The 20,207-nt window shown below is 38.6% G+C and overlaps 1 protein-coding gene across 1 annotated transcript in view; it reads right to left on the bottom strand.

Annotated features, from left to right (window-relative positions):
• Positions 1-450: 450 nt before the first annotated feature.
• The window catches only part of acss2 (acyl-CoA synthetase short chain family member 2), a 22,559-nt gene continuing 2,802 nt past the window's right edge, over positions 451-20,207 (bottom strand). The window contains exons 3-19 of the mRNA XM_079225681.1: positions 15,387-15,478; positions 14,686-14,789; positions 14,530-14,602; positions 12,755-12,830; positions 12,058-12,169; positions 10,705-10,752; positions 7,715-7,852; positions 7,048-7,218; positions 6,598-6,731; positions 6,339-6,471; positions 6,069-6,125; positions 5,344-5,424; positions 5,150-5,258; positions 4,322-4,390; positions 3,823-3,999; positions 3,405-3,479; positions 451-2,160 (exon numbers count right to left, since the gene is read on the bottom strand). Of these exons, the coding sequence (XP_079081807.1) occupies positions 2,033-2,160; positions 3,405-3,479; positions 3,823-3,999; positions 4,322-4,390; positions 5,150-5,258; positions 5,344-5,424; positions 6,069-6,125; positions 6,339-6,471; positions 6,598-6,731; positions 7,048-7,218; positions 7,715-7,852; positions 10,705-10,752; positions 12,058-12,169; positions 12,755-12,830; positions 14,530-14,602; positions 14,686-14,789; positions 15,387-15,478 (1,777 nt within the window). The 3' untranslated portion in view covers positions 451-2,032. The remainder of the gene's footprint in view (positions 2,161-3,404; positions 3,480-3,822; positions 4,000-4,321; positions 4,391-5,149; positions 5,259-5,343; positions 5,425-6,068; positions 6,126-6,338; positions 6,472-6,597; positions 6,732-7,047; positions 7,219-7,714; positions 7,853-10,704; positions 10,753-12,057; positions 12,170-12,754; positions 12,831-14,529; positions 14,603-14,685; positions 14,790-15,386; positions 15,479-20,207) is intronic.

Below are 20,207 nucleotides of genomic sequence, written 5' to 3'. Positions count from 1 at the left end.
AACACATATTTTTATACTGGAAATGTGACGAACGTATACAGTTTGGACAATATAAAAATCTTGAGTAAAATGTAAATGTTAAGTTCGGGCAATATGGCTGGAGGTATCATGATATACATGTCATCACATGATATTGAAACGGGTTTTATAAATGGATAAACTCTGTACCATCTCTTTTCACGACATTATATAACGCTAAACAAAAAACTGGATGAATAAAAGGTAATTTTGTTTCCTTCAAAACCCAGTTAACTAAAGACACACGCACAACATTCTTTAAATTATCCCATACCAACACAACAAAAACATTTACAATGACACACCTGTTGTCAAACTACATGAAGTTTGGAGATGATTGGAGTGATTAACCTTCAGGGATAAACATTTCTGCAAAAACACATTAAATACTAATAAAAGTTGTTTTAAAAAGGACCAGCCAGTGACAGGATGAGAGGCAGTAGTCATGTTCATTTACTGTCATTGCATACACTTTGATAGACAAATTATATCATACAACTTAGGATAAACTGAGAAATAAAAACATCAACATTATCTTTCTTTCATCAGAGTCATCGTACAAGCAAAAATAAAAATCAGCTGCACCTTTTTTCCTGAACATTAGATACAATTATTAGCTTTATACCCCCAGCCACACCATTACTTATGTTGGCACATTTAAACACAAACGGCAACAAATTAAAATTGATGAAAAGCTGATGAGATCGGTATGAGGTCCTGCTTCTGGTTCATTGCGCTCATATTATTCTCACAAATCCCAGCGGTCTTCTACAGCGTAAACTATGACGAGAAACCCTCAAGCCCCAAAGGTTTCTTTAACCTGGACATCAGTGTCTTAGCACAGGAAGAATTATGTTAACGATGTAGACTTTTGTTTGTAAAATCAAATTTGTTCTCACTCAATTTCGATTGGTAAGAGGACAGATACTTATTTTAATATTGGGTGAACTGTCAATTTAAATATGAGAAGATTGAATTAAAAACTGTTTTGTATTGGAGTTATTGTGAAACCATTCTTCCCATTTTAAACATCAGAGCTTCAGCTGGTTTGGGTCTTTTGAGAGGAATCGATCGTCTGACCTGAGCTACGTGACGCTGAGCACACTTTCCCAGTTTCAACCAGACTTAAAGAGCAACTTTCAATTTAAACACAAAGAGAAAGAATATACAAACAGACAAAGAATTCCTACGTCAAAAAGCCGAAGGATTAAAAGAAAAAAAAAGACACAAAACAACATGTATTTTAGAAAATTATATTAGAAATTAAAAGTAGTAGAAATATTGAGCGTAATCATCAGTGTACATAAGTACTATGGCAGCGAGTGAGGGGAGAAGACAGCTTGTCGAATTATACAGGAAGTTACAGGGAGCACTTCACATTAGCCTCATTCCAGTGTGGAGACACTTTAACCACAAGAAAACTAACTAATGACACAACTCGGAGTGCATCAGTACAATTACTGAACTTACACTTTTACTGAGCTGTTAAGTAGCAGATATTGCTGTGTATTATTGGCTGTAACACTAGGATAAAAGCAAAGGAAGTGTTACCCTGTTCTTCCTCTTCAACAGAGTTGGACTGCAGGACGGTCTTTCACAGAAAACAACCTCTGGCTTCTCGCTGTCACACACACCAATGCCTAGCTCTGTTGGAAACGCATTTAAATCAACAAACTGATGTACTTATTACAATTTGTTAGCTGCTGCTAAAATTATTACTGCTTCTACGGAAGTGGGAAACACCTACCAGTAACCAGACAGATGTTGTGTCTCCTCTCCCTGCTGCAGATTTTTCTTACATTATTAAAGGACAGTGGGGTCATTGTGAATACAGGCTCTGCTGCACACCGGCCAAACTCATCAGGAGCTAAAGGTTGTTTGTTGGTCAAGACCAAGTTCATGGGATGATTTCTCCTCCTCCTCCTCTTCATCCTCCTCTTCTCCCATGGTTTTGTTTGTGGCCGCTGGTTGTGTGGCTGCAGTCAAAGCCTCCCTGCGAGGACCCTGGAGGCCGTCACACGCCCATGCAGCATCTGTTCTGGAAAAGCTGCTCGACCACGGAGGAGTCGGCCAGCGTGGAGATGTCGCCCAGGTCTCGTTCGTCACAGGCGATTTTGCGGAGCACTCGGCGCATGATCTTACCTGCGAGTAGCGGAGAGGTAATGATGGTGAGACATTTTTTTATTTTTTATAAAATGAAACCTTTACACTTTTAAGTAGCTTTTAGAGATGTGTACATGGTTTTCTTTGAAAAAATAGTAATAGGAACTGTTGGAATGACCACTACAGACTGGGATCAGGATCCATAAAGAGTATAAAATATGACAAAATAACTTGGATTTGGTGTTGAGTTACTGACATTTTGACGACTCTCACAAGCCTAATAGTGTCTGAAACTGACCTACATGTTCAGATTTCACGTTATTTCTAACAAATCTATATAATTGACGCATCTCCATTAAGGAGTTGATGAGGCCCAAAGCAAACAACAGGAGAGGTAGATGTCCAGGGTGAAAGTTATTTTGATTTTTTAAATCTTACATGCTGGATTATCAATATTGACATAGTAAAAATGACCAGGTATCGGCCATGACCACATAATCTATGTCATTACAATAAACAATGTTTCAGTGTTGGGAGGTTTATTTAAAAAATGTACTTATCTAAGTATCACAACAATAAAGTATGCCATTTACTTTCCATTACTTTTGGACTACCTAAATACCAAATATGCAAATAAACAGAAGAAAAATTGTGACATTTCCCCATTATTTTGTACGTAAAGCAGAAACAGTGCAAAGTATGCTCTCCAGCTGTGAAAGTGTTGTTGTCATCCAAAGACTTGAATCATTTAAAACCCAACGCTAGCCGGATGTCCACCAAGTGAAAGCATTTATTTTCAGACTTAAATTACGGAGTGTTGTAAAGTGTGAGAATGTGCATGGTAGTATATTGTTATTTATTTTCAAAAGTATTTCAAAATTGTAATCCTGCTAGTACTTACCCATTTGTAGTAAATGTAACCTCATAACATGAGTTTTCTGGAACTGAATAGAGCCCCCTTATTTTGTATCCTAATTACCTAACTACCTGTTACTCCCCGAGCCTACAATCCTCATGGCCTGCTGTTACCGAACGTAAAGATTTTACATTCAGGAAAAGAGACCACAGGCTTAAAACACATAACACACAATAAAGATGCAAACACTTTGAACACTAGTCACAAGTGAAAGAAACGTTTTTATAATTAAAAAGACTGATCCTTTAAACAATAATGAAACTATGGTTTTGTTGCGGCTCTAAATATGTGTCACAAATACAGCTAAAACAAAAACCTGTTTCATTCTGAACAGGTTTGGGATCATTTAAATGTTCTGTAACTTTACCAGATCTGGTCTTGGGGAGTCCTGGAGCATTCTGGATGTAGTCTGGTGTTGCGATGGCACCGATCTTCTCCCGCACTGCGAACCACAAAGATAAAGAATAAATTCACATCAGAATCTGACTTTCATAAAGTGTTACTGAAAACCAGGTTTCACTATAGATGCTATATATATTATATTATATTATATCATAATCTTTGGCAGTCATTTTTTTCATTTCTTTCTTCATTCATATCTGTGCAGTGGGATCAGATCCAGTGTTGATTGTGTAGATTTCCTCCTTTTTCTTTATACCAAAAGGGTATTGGGAGTTTCAATGGAGACGTCTGGTGTCCCATGAAGCTCTTTTTGCTCGACAAGAATCCTTCACTATAGAAAATACTTTGATGGACCCTTCCCCAACCAAGCCGTGTTTACCAACCTTGTTTCTTGAGCTCTGCCTCCAGCGTTCGGTTGTACGTCACTCCATCATTGAGAGTTACGAAGCAGTAGAGGCTCTCTCCTTTGACAGGATGAGGTCTGCCCACGACGGCAGCCTCTGCAACGGCCTCGTGCTCCACCAGAGCCGACTCCACCTCCGCTGTACTCAATAAGTGACCTGTCGGGAAAGGAGACAAAAGGGAGTTTGGTCAACGGATCTCAGAATATAAATCTTTCCAATTCATCACGGACAGATTTAATTTAAATCAGGAACCCAAGAGAAGAGAATATATCTTGTTGGTTCCTCTTGAAGCTGTTGCATCGTCTGGGCTATTCATTTGTTTTCGTGCTCCCTGAGAAGCTATGCGATCCACTCTTGGTTGACACGTTTCCGTCTTTAAATGTAACTTTTTTTGTACACTGGATATTACGTGTGATTTTAAAATAGGAAGACCTCATTTAGATCATTTAAGTGAGATCAGCTCAGGGGTGAGTCTTACCAGAGACATTCAGCATGTCGTCTATCCTCCCCGTTATCCAGTAGTAGCCATCCTCGTCTCTACGGCAACCTGTACATTAAAAAAGTTACAATTTTAAACAGTTGTTGTAAACTCGGATCGTCGCAACACAATTTAGCAGCAGCACACATGGTTTGTTACAGTAGTTAGAAAATAAAATAAAAAAACATAGAAACTGGTAATGGAGTAGACTATACCATTTGGTAGTATGAGAGCATATAGATTTAATATAAATTAAAATGTGGCAGCAGTATAAGAAACAGTGCAAACATGTAGGAAACAGACAGATACATTTTTTTTCCTTCTGAAATCCAATTTATCTCAGTTTAGGATAAGATTTAGGATGTTTGATACTACAGAGCATGTTTTCTAACTGCATTTAGTAAAAACAACAACGATCTAAGGATAGCAGGTGTTGTATCTGTCTTTATTGGGGGAGTTTTTCCTGATCCGATGTGAGGTCCCGGGACAGGGATGTCATGTGTACAGATTGTAAAGCCCTCCGAGGTAAACTTGTATTTGTGATGTTGGACTATATAAAATGAATTGAATTGTATGCTGCACAGTTTGTAAAGTCCCTGATCTCCAAAAAATGGCTTCACTTAACTTTAGGATTTTACAAGTTAGGAATCTTAAATTTCGATGACATAGACTGTCCATAATTCAAAATAACTTCCAATAATGGCAGCAGCACAGATCTGCATTGGCTCGTGAAGAAGGGAATCAACATGATCACCACAATATAACGATTGAAAGGCTGCTTGAACATTTTTATATATTTTTCTGTCATGAGGATCCCTGGTCTCTTACCGTCTCCGGTGACGTAGTATCCAGGGAACTTCTTGAAGTAGGTGGTTTCAAACCTCTGCTGGTTTCCATACACCGTCCTCATCACTCCGGGCCATGGCTGTTTGAAGACCTGTTTCAAAGCAGAAACGGATCAACACACACGATGAGTCAAAGAGTAAAAGATATTTTCAAAACGTGGTGATAGTTGTCCGAACCAGGTATCCTTCACTCGGTCCCTCCAGCTCCTCTCCCGACTCATTCAAGATGGCCGGCACCACTCCGAAGAACGGGAACGTCTGGAGAGCAGAAAAAGAAAAGATGGCAGATGCTGAACTTCTTAACTGTATATTCTGTTTTGCTTTTGACGTCAACATTAGATGTTCAATAGAGGCTTATGTGAAACTTGTTCTACAGTAATCTAGGATTTACTGCCACTAACTTTTCATGTTTCATGTTAAACAAGTTGCACATTAACCAAAACTAAAGGCTGTATCAAGCAAATGTTGGTCTAACTAAGGATTTTTTTTCTTTAAGTTAAAATAGTAAATGCAAAATTAATGGAGACCTTATCATACTATACACTACTAAACTAGACTTCACCGGTCACATCTGTTTCACACCTGTCTGCTTTTAAGCACTTTGAAAAAGTGCAAAATGAGCAAAGAAATAAAAAGCAACTCTGACCACCTTTAAAAGCAGCTTAAAACTCAGCTATGTTTTGCTACCTTTTTATTTGTAACTTTTTATTGAAAATTTTAAGGTCGTAATTTGTATACATGTTAAGTTTTTTATCATTTTTTGATTCCAATCCTCTTTAAAGTGAAAATGTCTGTAAAGCGCTTCGAAACCTGCCTCATGTATGCATCGTGCTGTATTAATACATTTGCCTTTCCACTATTTCCGTTATTAAATGTGTTTATTTTGTACATCATTCACTCACAGCAGATCCAGGTTTCATGGGTGTTGCTGCAGGTAGAGGAGTCAACACATGTCCACCCTGAAAGGCCAGAAAACATCCAGTGAGAAATGTTTTGTTATCCCACATGTTGAGAGTAAACTGTTGGCTGTGCTGCCTCCTGCTGGAAGCTGCAGGAGTCTGCAATCACTGCTTCTGAGTGAGGTAGTTAAAAATAAAGGTTAAAAGTGTTGTCTCATTTGGGATAATTTTTCAGCAGCAGTTCAGTTTTGTGCATACCATCGTCTAACTTACAGTTTCTGTCTGCCAGAAGGTGTCAACAATAGGACATCTCTTCTCTCCCACCACAGTGTAGTACCAATGCCAGGCCTCAGGGTTGATGGGCTCTCCCACCGTCCCTAAAACCTTCAGAGAATCTCGCTTATACCTGCAGAGAGAACGTGATTAACTACATAAACCGATAAAACAAATGCCTCCCTTGCATAAAAACAACATACGACAGTAATGATTAGCATCACTACTAGCAAGTCAGCTTGTGATGGTCATGACTCACTTCTGCACCGGCTCTCTGCCGTACTTCATCAGCAGTCTGATGGCCGTTGGAGCTGTGTAGAACTTGGTCACATGATATTTGTCCACAATCTCCCACATACGGCTTACATCTGGGTAAGTAGGCAGGCCCTCAAACTGAAACACAAACAGTACCTTAAATACAAAAACCTAAATCAACAAAAACAGTACAACAGAGATTCTGACGTCACATTTCAGACTTGGTCCTCATACTGGAAATGTGTCATTTTTAACATCCTTTTTTTTGCCTGAATAATGATCACATTTATTAATTCTAACGAAGGCGGCAACTGATGATCATTTGGCTTATAAAATGTCAGGAAATGGTGAAAAATGTGGCTGTATTGGTCCACTTTCTTTGGTTGCAGAACAAATCAGACTCCACCTGAAGTTTGTAAAAACAGGAAGTTGACAGTAGTCTGACGGTACTCACCAGGACGCTGGTGGCCCCGTTAGCTAGCGGGCCATAGGTGATGTAGGAGTGTCCGGTGATCCAACCGATGTCTGCCGTGCACCAGTAGACGTCGTCGGGCTGGTGGTCAAACACCAGTTTGAAGGTGGTGGCAGTGTAGAGCATGTAGCCGCTGACTGTGTGGAGCACTCCCTGCAGACAAGAGAAGTAAAGCTTGAAGCAAGATTAATGATTAAAACATGTGTGTTTTAAAGAGGCAATATCAACAAAAATACATTTTCAAGACGCAAATTGGAATTAAAGACAGAAATCTTTGTTGTTGGAAGTAAAAAGTACTTGGGATGCTCCAACATAAAATGTCTGTACTCATAATGATCATTACCTGCATGTTTTAGCCCTTACTGATAGTTCACCTGGAAAGCATCTTAAAACTACTTGGACCATAATAAGATAAAACTAAATAAAACGTATTATAAATGTGACTGCTATCTTTAAAGTGTAATGACTGACATCAACACAGTGTATCTGTTGTGTTTGTTAGTACTATTTGGGGTGACGGGACGAGACATGGGAGTTAGCCTATGTCTTGGGACCGGCTGCTGAGTCAAGTGTGCACGTAGTGGTAGATATCAAACCACTTTGAAAATGTTAAGCCGGCCCAAACCTAGTTCCCTCACCGTCACTTTACCTTTGGTTTACCAGTTGAGCCGCTAGTGTAGAGGATGAAGAGAGGATCTTCAGAATCACACCACTCTGGTTCACACTCGTCTGAAGCTCCGCGTACCAGAGTGTGCCAACACAAATCCACCTCGGGGTTCCACGGGACCTGGTATCAAACGCACGCACGCACGCACGCGCACACACACACACACGAGCACAGACATGAACAGATTGGACAAGTCAACACCAGTTATCAATGAAATCCCTGTCAATCAGTTACTAAACAATAGAAACAACCTACAATCTAAAACACAAAACAAAAGTGAAAGCAAGTTAGTTTGACAAACTAGTTATGAGCAGAGTGCAAACCATGGGAAAGCTGTGAATCTGAGTTACAGTGAATAAAGCAACAAAGAGTTGTTAGAAAAGTTACAAACATGTAAGTTTTCTTTATCTTATTCCTTGTGTGTCCATCAGAGCTGGGTCACCTTCTGATATAAAATAAGACTAAGACAACACAAACATGAAGTCAAAAGTATATATAGTTTAACCAATAACAGGGAACTTAATATTTTTGAAAGACACAAAGCCTGAAAATATTTGGACTAACCAAACAATAAAAGAGAGATCAAGATACGGAAAGGTGAGATATATACATAGAACTATTTAGGTTGGGCGACAGTCCAATTACTTAAAATGTCCATCACTTTTATTTGCCTTAAAGTGCCAAAAACAATCAAGTGAGCTTCTTTCAAGCAGATAATCGACCCAGATCTAATGTCCACTCCTCACTCAAACAGAAATACATCCCATAATGCGGTTTTCTTTATTAAAGAGGAAGTCACACAGAGCCAACATCATTTTAAAGATAATATAATATAATAATAAAATATAATGTTGGCAGGCTTTGTGTTTTCAAGAACAGCCAACATGTTTCTCTACATGTTCAGAATTGTCTTAATAATTTGTTTAAATCGAGTGACAACCAGAGAAAACTATGTCTATGTTCTGGTCTTATCTTTAAATATTCAGTATGTGCACAAAGAGATAAACAAATGGAAAGATGTACAATACAAATTGAGATAAGAGAAAACACAGGACTCCCTGAAACAACGTATTCGTGTGTGTGTGTATGTATGTATGTATGTATGTATGTATGTATGTATATATATATATATATATATATATATATATATATTCAACGACGTTACTGAGAAGGAATCAGGGCTCTGTGTGTGTCTGCATTGAGACAAAATACAAAAAGGAAAGGGCCATGAAAAAAATAAAAAAATCTAATTGTATATTTAGACTAAAACAAAATAAGTGTGAATATAGTGGAATAATTAAAGTGTACAACTCAAAAGATAAGCTGGGTTTTTATCTAAAAATAACGCATGATATAGGAGGGAGGAAATCATATGAGGATGTTAAAAAGATTTTTTTTATTTTAAAACCGATCATCATGTGACGAATATATTGAAAAACGTGCATTAATTAATGAATCAGTCTTTCAATGCATTTTGTTTTAAATAATAAAAAATAAAGTGTGTAAAACAATAACACCACATCACCAAGATACAATATGAAGTGCGTTATATGATCTAAAGTGGATTATACTGCTCATGCCAAGGCCTTCAGCAGCAGCATGCCAAATTAAAATACATGTGCTGTGTTTTTATATTTTTAATTATAATTTCCTAAAAGCAACATTTTATTTGAAGTTTTACCTTGAATTAAAACTTTCTCATTGTGTTACATTCCTGCTGATTAACAGATGTTTGCATTACAATGAGACTCAATTTAACTTTAACCATTTCACATTTAATTGTGGGAAACCAAAATTGGGATCCCGATTAGTATTCCATTAATTGTGCAGCCCTGGGAAAAGTGTCTCTGGTAGTGATGAACCTCGAAAGAATGATCAGCTCAGTCTGCAACTGCCCTCGATTTTACGAAGCTTGAAAGCGAATTTCAGCATGTTGTTCATCCGTCTGGCACAAAACGGTTCTGCGCTTGTTCAATCTCACTTCACATATCTTTAGCGTGGAGCATTTAACAGCTCCAGAAAAGGATGGCATCATCGCACCACAGTGAAAGTTAAAAAATTGTGCCGGCACAAAAATGGGGCCTTCAGTTGGGGTTTAAAAATTGCTGAGGCAAAGTACATTTTAATTAAACTAGCGAGCCAAAACAACGGACCCCTGATTCTTCCTAATTTGTAAGTTAAGGAGAGAAGTGTTACAGAAGTTAAAAAAGTAAGAAAAGACAGCAGGTCACTTTGGGCTGTGTACAAGTCTTTGGGTAAAAAAGGTGTGCAACCTCAACATAAAAGGGCAAGTTCACAATTGACACAAAAAGAGAAGAACAGCGTTAATACAAATCCCAAAGCTTAGAGAATTTTCATTTTATTCCAATTAATTTAGACAGTCCAGAAAACATCTGAGAACACAAGCAACATTTTACCATCAATTATAGAGCAATCTTGTATGTAAACTTAATATTCTTATTTTTGTTTCCATATTTTTTGAAATATGTGATAAAAGTCTCAATATTTCAAATTTGAAATGTAATTTCTAAATCTGGGATGTCATTAGAGTTCAGGTTTGACATCTTAATTTAATTGCACTATTGTTTTATAGCGTCAGCAGATATAAAAAAGAAATTATAAGTTCATCACAAAATACAAGGTAGTTTGTTTCTAAATTTGAAAATATAAAATATTTGTTTTCATGTTCACAAATGTAATCTGAATGGTCTGAAATCACAGGAACAACAAACTGCTGTTGCTGGGTAAAAACAATAAATCATCAATTACAGTTTCTTAATTTATATCAGATAAATATAGAATCCTTTTAAAGTCATAAAGTACTTGTTCATGTGAGTAAGAATTGTTCTTTATTGTTTTTACCCTGGAGCAGTGATATGAAAATTCTATTTGTGGGTAAAATATCCATTTGAAAATCAAAAACCAAAAAAGTGTTATGGGGCTTTAGTGGAGGGAGGAGGGAATAAAAATACCTGCGGCACAGGATGTGTTTTCTTTACTCTCCCTGTCTGTTTCTCCTGCTGGATGGGAGGGAATAAAAGGAGGAAGAGCAGGAGGAGAAGGAGGAGGAGTACGGAGAGGTTAATGAGGGAGAGCGGTTATTTTAAAAACCCAAATTAAACTACACAAAACTGAAAGAAAAACAGGGTCCACGACGTCATCTCAAGTTGAGAAATTGAGAAGTTTTAGGAGCTCAACAATAACAAACCATAGAAACAGTTGAGGAGAAGTCAGTAACAGTCCTTCCATCTTAATAACATACAACAAAATACAGAGACATATACCACTCTAACTTTAACATAACTGGTGTACAGAAATATAAATGAAATATGACTTTAAGGAGAGGAAAGAAGACCGGCTATACTTTGTGTCTGTCTTTTTGTTAACAAATCCCATGAAAGGCACAAATCCAACAAAGTGCCAGATTCCTCGTGCAGCAGCAGCCAGCTTCTCCCCGAATCATCGATATCTGCTTCTTCTCTCCATTTCAGGGCAGATTGGAACCGTCGCCCTGGGGGAAGCACACGGCCCCCTACTTTATCTGAGACATTGGTGCATCTACGAGTCACATTCTAGTTCTTCAAAATAAACACTTGACTCCCAAAAAAGACCCACACAAATATCTTTTCTAGCCCCAAAAATTAAATTATTATTTTCTTTTATTGTAATTAGTTTTTAATGATGGAATACTTTGACCCCTCTGGGTGGGAAGATGTGCTATACGGACCACGTCAGAGTAAAATTAAATTAAACAAAAAAGACCCATCATGTTTCAAATTGGAGGGCTTACTCTATTTAAAAAAAATTTAAAAAGTGGGTTTCTTGGTCCTGCAACTGTCGTTGAACTGGAATTGTTTATCGTAGTTAGTTTACGGTTAATAGTAGCCAAGTGTTAAAGGTTCAGGTACTGCCAACATATAGTGTAAAAGAAGCATATGTAAACATGTCTAACTGACATCCATGTACCTGTGTCATTGGCAGCTTTTGTTGGATCAATTCATAGTTGTTTTTTTGGTCCTTTCATGGGATTTATTGACAATAAGAAAAATACAAAATATCACCACTCTTTCCCTTTAAAGTGCACAGAAAGTAAATGAGTGATGATTATTTCCATGTTGGCATGTCTCAAACATTGGAGAAGCAAAGTAATGATGTCATCTTGGAGAGAATGGGAACTTCAATAAACACAAATAAAAAAGACATAGCATGATGGGACTGCATGATATAATGATTCAGTATAAGCATAGACGATCAAAATAATGTTGCAGTGACTCTTATGCCAGGTCTGGAACGGCCCATTTTGGGGTTTTTAGTTTATTGATTACCTGCAGATCAGGGCAGGCCCGTTTGGCGGGAGGAGACAGAGAGCCCAGAGGAGTCGCTTCTGCTTCTTTGGACAGGTGTTTCAGCATTATACACCTCTGTATTGGAAAACCTCTGCACAGAGACATGGACATGGTAATCATTACCATCTCATACCAAGTGAGCACATAACCAAGATGTTTATCTCAATGTCCAGTGCTTTCTGGCACTTCTCTAGGAGTCCTAACACTTTTCTGTAATTTTGGCTGTGCTAACGCATTTTGGCAAAGGTGCAATTTTTTTTTTTTTTTTTTTTTTTTAGGAAGATCAACCTATGATAATTCTACAATAAACAGTGTAGCTAAAATTTAAAAACTCTGCCCTTTAAGGACAAAAAATCCCAGATATAATACCATTAAAACCACAATTTTTGATCCCACAGCCATTACAGCATAAAATCATGCATTATATTATAAACAGGTTTTCAGTCTTTATCTGTGGCTTCACCATGTTAGTTTCAATATACAAATAAATCATAACAAATTGTGTAATTCTGCAGTATTCTGTAAATTGTACTGTTGTACTTAGATTTATGTAAAAGTGATGGGAAGAGTTGGAGTAAAACATGAAGTTGTGATGGTTTGATTTTGAGGCTAGGGAATGATTTACGTCAATGAGGGTGTGTCTGTGTGGACATGTGTGTTTCTCTCAACAGCTTACTTGTCTCTGCATTTCTGCAGTGCTTCGTCAGCTAAGAGCTTCAGGTTGATCAGTTTATCTCCTCGATAGAAACCATCTGCACAAAAGAGACATAAAAACATGATGAAAAAAGAGAGTTGTGGACAATGCAGAGGAAAAAAAAAGTCAGTCCAGTTTCAGCAAGACAAAAATGTTGTTTTTCCGCAGCAAGCAGGACTAGAAATAATGTGGACCTGGTCATTCATACAAGCTGTTGGAGGCTGCGTGGCGAGAAAACTAACATTAGCGTTCCACAAGATGAAAGTTTGTGACCCAGTCGCCATGTTGAAAACAGTTGAGCCAAAACCAAGCAGCAGCGTAGTGTCGGTTTCCCAGCAGGGAGCGGCGGAGCAGCGAGGCAAAGCTTGATCCTCGCCAACTGCATCATGGGTAGTTGTAATTCAACCTTAACTACAGTTGTAAAACTTAATGACATCCATTGGCTATGTGAGCTCCGTTTCACCATTCATGCTATCATTACTTTCTTTACAAGGCAATACAACTTTATGACTACACTGCTGGTCAGAATGAAAGACTCCTTGATCCGCTTACAGTACTTCTATGAACCACAGGCCATGAATCCAGCAGATTAACAAGTTTATATCCCAGGACTCTAATCCAGCAAAAGAGACTTTCATTACTGCTCAGCACCTTGTTTCAGCAGCAGCACCTTCAGCCACTGTGAACTATTCAGCTTCACTATCTGAGGAGCCAGAGTGAGGCTTCAGTGTACTGCAGGAGCCAAACTGGCCACTACGAGCCAAAAGCTCTGCCGAGATGTCTGAAGAAAACACTGAAACTCTTTCCGCTCAGTCACGGGATTTTTGTAGTTGTCTAAATTATGTTTAGCTGCTGCTCCCGTCCACAGCAGTACATTGCTTTGCTTCAAACTGGGGGCATGCTGACCGTTATACACTGGATAATAACCTCATACAGCTCCTCTCCAAAGAATCCAAATTGAACCTTTCACTTATTTTTACATTATTCCCAACCACATTAATTAGCTTACTGTGGTAACCTACGTCACTGACTTCTTGGTAACAGCTGAAAGGGCTTTTCTATTTAAAAAACCTAGAAGAGTGCATATGGAGTCAACCTTTTTTGACCAACTATGAGTACATTCTCATTTCTGCTGAGTATTGAATTATGGGCAATAGTGTCCATCAATGCCATCCATCCATCCAGTTTCATCCGGGGTCGGGGTCGCAGCAGGCTGACCCAGGCTTCCCTCTCACCAGACACATTTTCAAGCTCATCCTGGGGGACCCCGAGGCGTTCCCAGGCCACCCGGGAGATATAATCCCTCCCGCGTGTCCTGGGTCTTCCCCGGGGTCTCCTACCAGTTGGTCGTGCCTGGAAAACCTCTAATGGGAGGCGTACAAATTAGATGCCCAAACCACCTCAGTTGACCGATTTAACAAATTAAGAAAATCAAGTATTTCCAGGTATACAGTATGTAAGCACTGGTTGCATAATGTGGAGGCAAATATGCGATATGCTTTCTGTCTGAATGCACTTTTAGGCCACTAAGACATGCAGTAATAGTTTTCTCTCTTGCCTCTAACACACAAAGAGGTCAGAGGTCAGACAGAGCGGCTGAGATGTTATGTATTCAGATGAAGGAATAAGCTTTAGGTCAGTGAGGTTTGAACCCCAATCATCCAAGAGCAGTTTGATGGAGAACTCATTGACAACGGCTTCAAAATATTCTTGTGGGAACATGCAATGTAGATTTGTTTTCTTAGCCTGAAACCCACCTGCTGTGACGAGCAGCGAACACTGCGAGTCCATGATCCTCTCACACAGAGACTCAGCAGAAAAGCCTGCAAACTGGAAACAGCAACGCACAAAAGGCATTAACATCCATATTTGATCTCAAACCACCCATCATTTTAAAAATAATTCTAACTCACCACGATGGAGTGGACAGCACCAATGCGGACACAGGCCAACATGGCTACCACCAGCTCCACCACCATCGGCATGTAGATGGACACTCTATCGCCCTTCTTCACACCTGCAGACATGGGGATAAAGGATAAGATAAGATATTCCTTTATCAGTCCCGCAGTGGGAAATATGCAGGATTATAGCAGCAGACGGGTAAAGTGCACACAAGGGACACATAATAAAATAAAAATCGGTGGCTGAAGGAGCTGAAAGGGTGTCCTGCATAGGGTGAGAGGTGTTGTTCACCAGGGATGAGTGCTTAGTCATCATCCACCACCTCCACTGTATCCAGTGGACACCCCAGCACACTGCTGGCCTTCTTTACCAGCTTGTTTAGTCTCTTCCTGTCAGCCGCTGTGATGCTGCTGCTCCAGAAGACCACTCTGTAAAAGATGGCTGATGCCACCACAGAGTCAAAGAAGGTCTTCAGGAGTGCTTCCTGCACTCCTGAAGACCTCAATCTCCTCAGCAGAGTCTGCTCTGTCCCTTATTATATAGTGCATGAGTGTGGTCAGTCCAGTCCAGTTTATTGATGATCATGTAAATATCAATAAAGCAGGGAAATAAAAGGATTTTACTGAACGACGAGATAAATCTTCATAGCCATTTTTACAGACAAAGTCTTACTATAGATCAGGCCAGATAATGGGTACCGTTAACGTACCCTGAGACTTCAAGACGTTGGCAAACTGACAGACCCTCTGCAGCAGCTCTCTGTAGGTCACCGTCAGCTCATCACCGGGTTCATTGCCTTCCCTAAAACAAACATTAAAACATGCAGAAGAATGAGTGAAGAAACAACATATTCCAGTCCATTATCGACCGTTTCAGTTTTAAAATCAACATCTGAAAGATCATCCATTCTAGGGCTGGGCAATATGGGGGAAATAGATATTACGATATTTTTAACCAAATACCTTAATATTGATATTACTACGACATAGTAGGGTTGACCATTGTTGCTTTTACAAAATAATTACACAATGATAATTTTGGTAAATAAACTTCTTGGTCATGGATTACATCATGGATATAATGGCATGTTAAGTGTTAAAGGCAAATAGAAAAGCTAGAATAGTTCAGAAAATTACATCACTTTACTATAATGCAGCCTTTAAAACCAGCAAAACCCTCATGCTATATTACAATATCCGAAATCTAAGACAATATTTTGTCTCATATCACAATATCGATATAACATCAATATAGCATCGAAAAATGTGCACATGCAAAGCAGCCGACACGTTTGTGTCACTTTAACCACATCTTATTCAAAAGAGCAATTGCAAAAGAATTGCTCAAAAATCTAAACTCCTCCTCCTCCAGCGATTTCTTCATCAATGCACTTCAGCCCAGTTGTGAAACATCCCCCCCCCCCCCCCTCCCCCCCCCCCCGTTTTTCACAACAGAGCATCATCCTGGGTGTTTAAGTAACTGCATGCTTGCAAAAGCATCATTCAAGGTCGCACACGCACTTTGTAGGAGTAAGACTCTTAGATTAATAGCGTTGTTTGGTGAATAGACAGAGAGATGAATGGTTGTGACGGCTCTGGCTCTCCAGATAATTAAATTACAGCCGTGTTCGTGAAGTTCGTCTCTCAGCATCATCAGTCTACCAACTGAAAAACATGACTGACAGTTAGTGATGGGGGGAAAGAACCGTGCCCCGACTTATACTCCTATTAAATATATACAGTTATATAAATGTATAATTTAGTGATCATGGAGTATATTTCCCTCTACTTGAGCACCTCATTGTCCATCTTATTCACGCGGTATACATTTCAAATGACAGATTTAACAGCTTTAAAAGTAAATGAATCATACATTTAATTTAGGCGAAAGGACTACAGTAATAGGCAAAGGACAATATTAAATTCATGTCACGGTTATCCTGGTCAAAATAATTATGTTTGCCATATAAATATGAAATACTCTTAAAACGGGACTAAAGCATGGAGTAATCACTTTATCTAACATTTTGTTAAAAAAAATAATATTTTAAATTGCAGACATTTTCCAAACTATGGAACTAGGACACAGCTCAAAGGGAAAGAGCCGCAGAGGAAAGGCCAACAATAAGCAAGAGACACAGAGTAAAACACAGAGTGCATTCACAAAGAGTGCTCAGAGCGGGAAAAAGAGTGCAAGTAACAGAGAGCAATGAATCAAGCTTCAAATGCGCCATGAGGAGAAAGACAATGGGAGCAAAAGGTTGTGTGACGCCAATTTATCAAGCAATATTTGATACTTGTCGCTTGCCAAACTCAACCAACAGTTAGAGATGAACGCATGGTAGAATAAAATATGAGCAGCTTTTCTGTAAATACAGAACAATGAGTTTGATTGTGTAGCATTTACATGTTCCGTTATATACATATCGCAGGGGTCTCAAACTCAATTTGGCTTGGGGCCACCGCTGGTATTGTGATCTCATCGGAGGGCCACACAGAAAGCGCAATATTTTTTTTTACATTCATAACATATTTTCAGCATGAAAAAAAAGGCAACCAGCTGTTTCTATACATTTTTATAATAGTTTTTAACAATGCAAATATATTTTATTTTTTAAACTAACTTATTGAAACTGCACCGAACCAACAAATGCAATCCCTGAATACATTTGTACTTTATTCTATTTCTTGCCAGACACCTGGCAGCGCTTTTGCTCACACAGCTGAGCCACATTGGCCCTGATCGAGGTCACAGTGGAAACCCTGATCGAGGTCCAGTAGGGTTGTCACGATACCAAAATTATGACTTCGATACGATACCTGCCATAAGTATCACGATACTTGATACTTTCGATACGATACCAGAATACGATACAATACTGGTATATTTATCTATAATAGTAATAAATAAAACGTTTGTATGGTTCCCTTTTTTACCAGCTTGTTTCTGCCCAGCTTTTTGAACTCTTAACAAATGGCATTAATATTGGTATTAGCCTACAGCAAGATATTAATGAAATCTATATGGTGCCATCATAGCATTGATTATACACGGCTATGTAGGCCTATTGTCCGTATCTGACCAGATGACTACATAGTTATTTCCATAGGTATGAGACATTGTAGAGTTACATAATTTTACAGATGTGTATTTGAGATGAAAAAAAACCTAAAGCTATGTGGGATGGGTACATTAAAGATGGACACATAATTAAAGGGTAATTTCTCCCCTTAATTGAAAAACAACAATGAAAAACATCCCACCACACACCTTTCACCATTACAATGCAATTGCACGATGGGAGCAATGAGACAGTCAGTCTCTATGCTGTCTGGCAGAATTGTGAATATTCACACTTGTTGCAACTATTGCACTTGTTTATGCACTTATTACAACTATTTACTGAGTTTGATATTTTCACTTCATATTTTATCTCAATTCATGCAAGTTATTTTTTCTTAACTAAAAATATTTAGCTCAAGATCCACCCTCATGTTTGCATCAATTGAGACCCCTGACAGAGAGAAATAGAAAACTAATTAAAAAAGATGTAGAGATTGCAGCACAATAAAGCAATCCCATAAAGAAAAAACATTTTTTTGTGACTTGTTTGACATAAGAGTTGCATATCTTTTAAGCTGACAGATACAACGTTGTCTATTAATGAGCAGTGAAATGCAGCATAAAAGCCTTGTCTGATAAGTTACATTTAGAAACACTGTGTGTTTTTCTGCACCTTCTCTCTCCTTATTGTCTAACCGGTTGTGGCAGCATTACAGGAACACACTTCAACAAAATACAGATTGCAAAATATCTCTTTCAGCAGCAGCGAGTGCAGATTTCTTACAGCTTGAGCTGAAGTTATAACATTTTCCACAAACACCAGCCAACACACACACAGCAGCCTCAGTGGAGTTTGTCAATAGTGTACATTGTATCTGAAGTGCATGTTTTCCAGTATAGCGAATGAGAGTGTGTGTGGAAGGGGCGCTTGCATAGCTGAAAGGTCTCTGTGACCCGCTTGGCACTGACAGCTGATGTCAGGGCACACACGCACGCACACAAACACACTGAACATTACAACTTTAAAAAGGGTGGCTAACATGGCGATAAATTATATATTTTAGTCTCGTTTGAAATCCAATCACAGTAAGTCCACACGTGGCCTCAAAATAACAGGAATCTTCGTGACCACGTTACTTCACAGCTCACTGGACTGAGAGCAGAAGACTGAAGCAAGGAAAACAAGATGTGTCCTGGTGTGATCAGATAAGATAAGATTAAAGAAGATATTCCTTTAAGAGATGATCTAATCTCTCTCGCCCTGCTGTTATTATTACTCAACCTGTACTGCCGACACACGATGTGTGTGCACTCTGCTATCAGCGCAGACAAAGCGCACACAACGTCTGTCAATTAGGCTAATCAGCTCCGATAAGAAAACACAAGGTCATGTCTCACAGCGATCCAAGACCAAACACACAAGTTAAAACCAGTTTTAAATCAAAATTAGTTACAAAACTGGCGAAAGCAGCCCACTTTAGGAACACTGTGAAACATTAAGACATTTTAAATACATTTTTGGCCATACATTTTTCCCCGATTGCCATTCATGTTATTTTAAGATGCTATGAACTTGGGATATCTGCCTGAATCTATCGCTTATATGCAAGAAATCGATTTGGTCTCATGGTCTTTTATTGAGCTGCAATAAATAGTCTATTATTCGATTGTCAAGTAATTTAATTGAATCAATGTATTGTTTCAGCTGTTTTTCAAGCCAATTATGCTTTTCCCTTATCATATATGACAAACATTTATATATTTGGATTTTGGCCTGTTGGTCAGACAAAGCCTAAATTAGTTGATGTTGTATTTTGGGTTTCTGGAGTTAATCATCAGTCTTTTACTGACTATTACACGCGCTGGTGAAACATGTTTTGCATGCTGGGAACAAAACCCTTCAATAAAGGTCATGAGACATGTTTCTTTGCCAAGCTTTCCTATCTGGAAATGTTAAGAGCGATAATAGCACAAACAAATTCATAAGCATGCACACACACACACACACACACACACACACACACACACACACACACACACACACACACACACACCCCTATAAATACACAACAGTAAAACCTGTTTTCAACACAGTGGGTTTAAATGTCAGGGACCAATGAGGACAAACACACATTCTTTTTTAGGAGGACATCACTAAAAATAAAGAGAGAACAGCATGTTAGACAATAAAACTAAAAGAGTATATGAGACACCACTATTTTCCCTCAGCTAAATGAGGGGAGTTTTTAGGGCAAGAAGGGAACATTAAGTGAGAAAGCAACAAGAGTGGAGAAAGCTGCCTGCATGCTTATTAATTTCTCTCAAAGGAACTAGTAACTCTACTGCTGATGCTGTTGTTGGTGTCCTCTCAATTGGAAGGTTTCAGTTTCTATTGAACATCCTCCAGGCCTCAGTCAAAACAGTATCAACTTTGTGTTTTAGACAAAGAGGCTCTGTTGATCATACA

The sequence above is a fragment of the Taurulus bubalis genome (genome assembly GCF_910589615.1).
Source record: "Taurulus bubalis genome assembly, chromosome: 11".
Classification (NCBI taxonomy): domain Eukaryota; kingdom Metazoa; phylum Chordata; class Actinopteri; order Perciformes; family Cottidae; genus Taurulus; species Taurulus bubalis.
The sequence above is the reverse complement of the archived record's forward strand: the minus strand, read 5'-3'. Positions and strand labels throughout refer to the sequence as shown.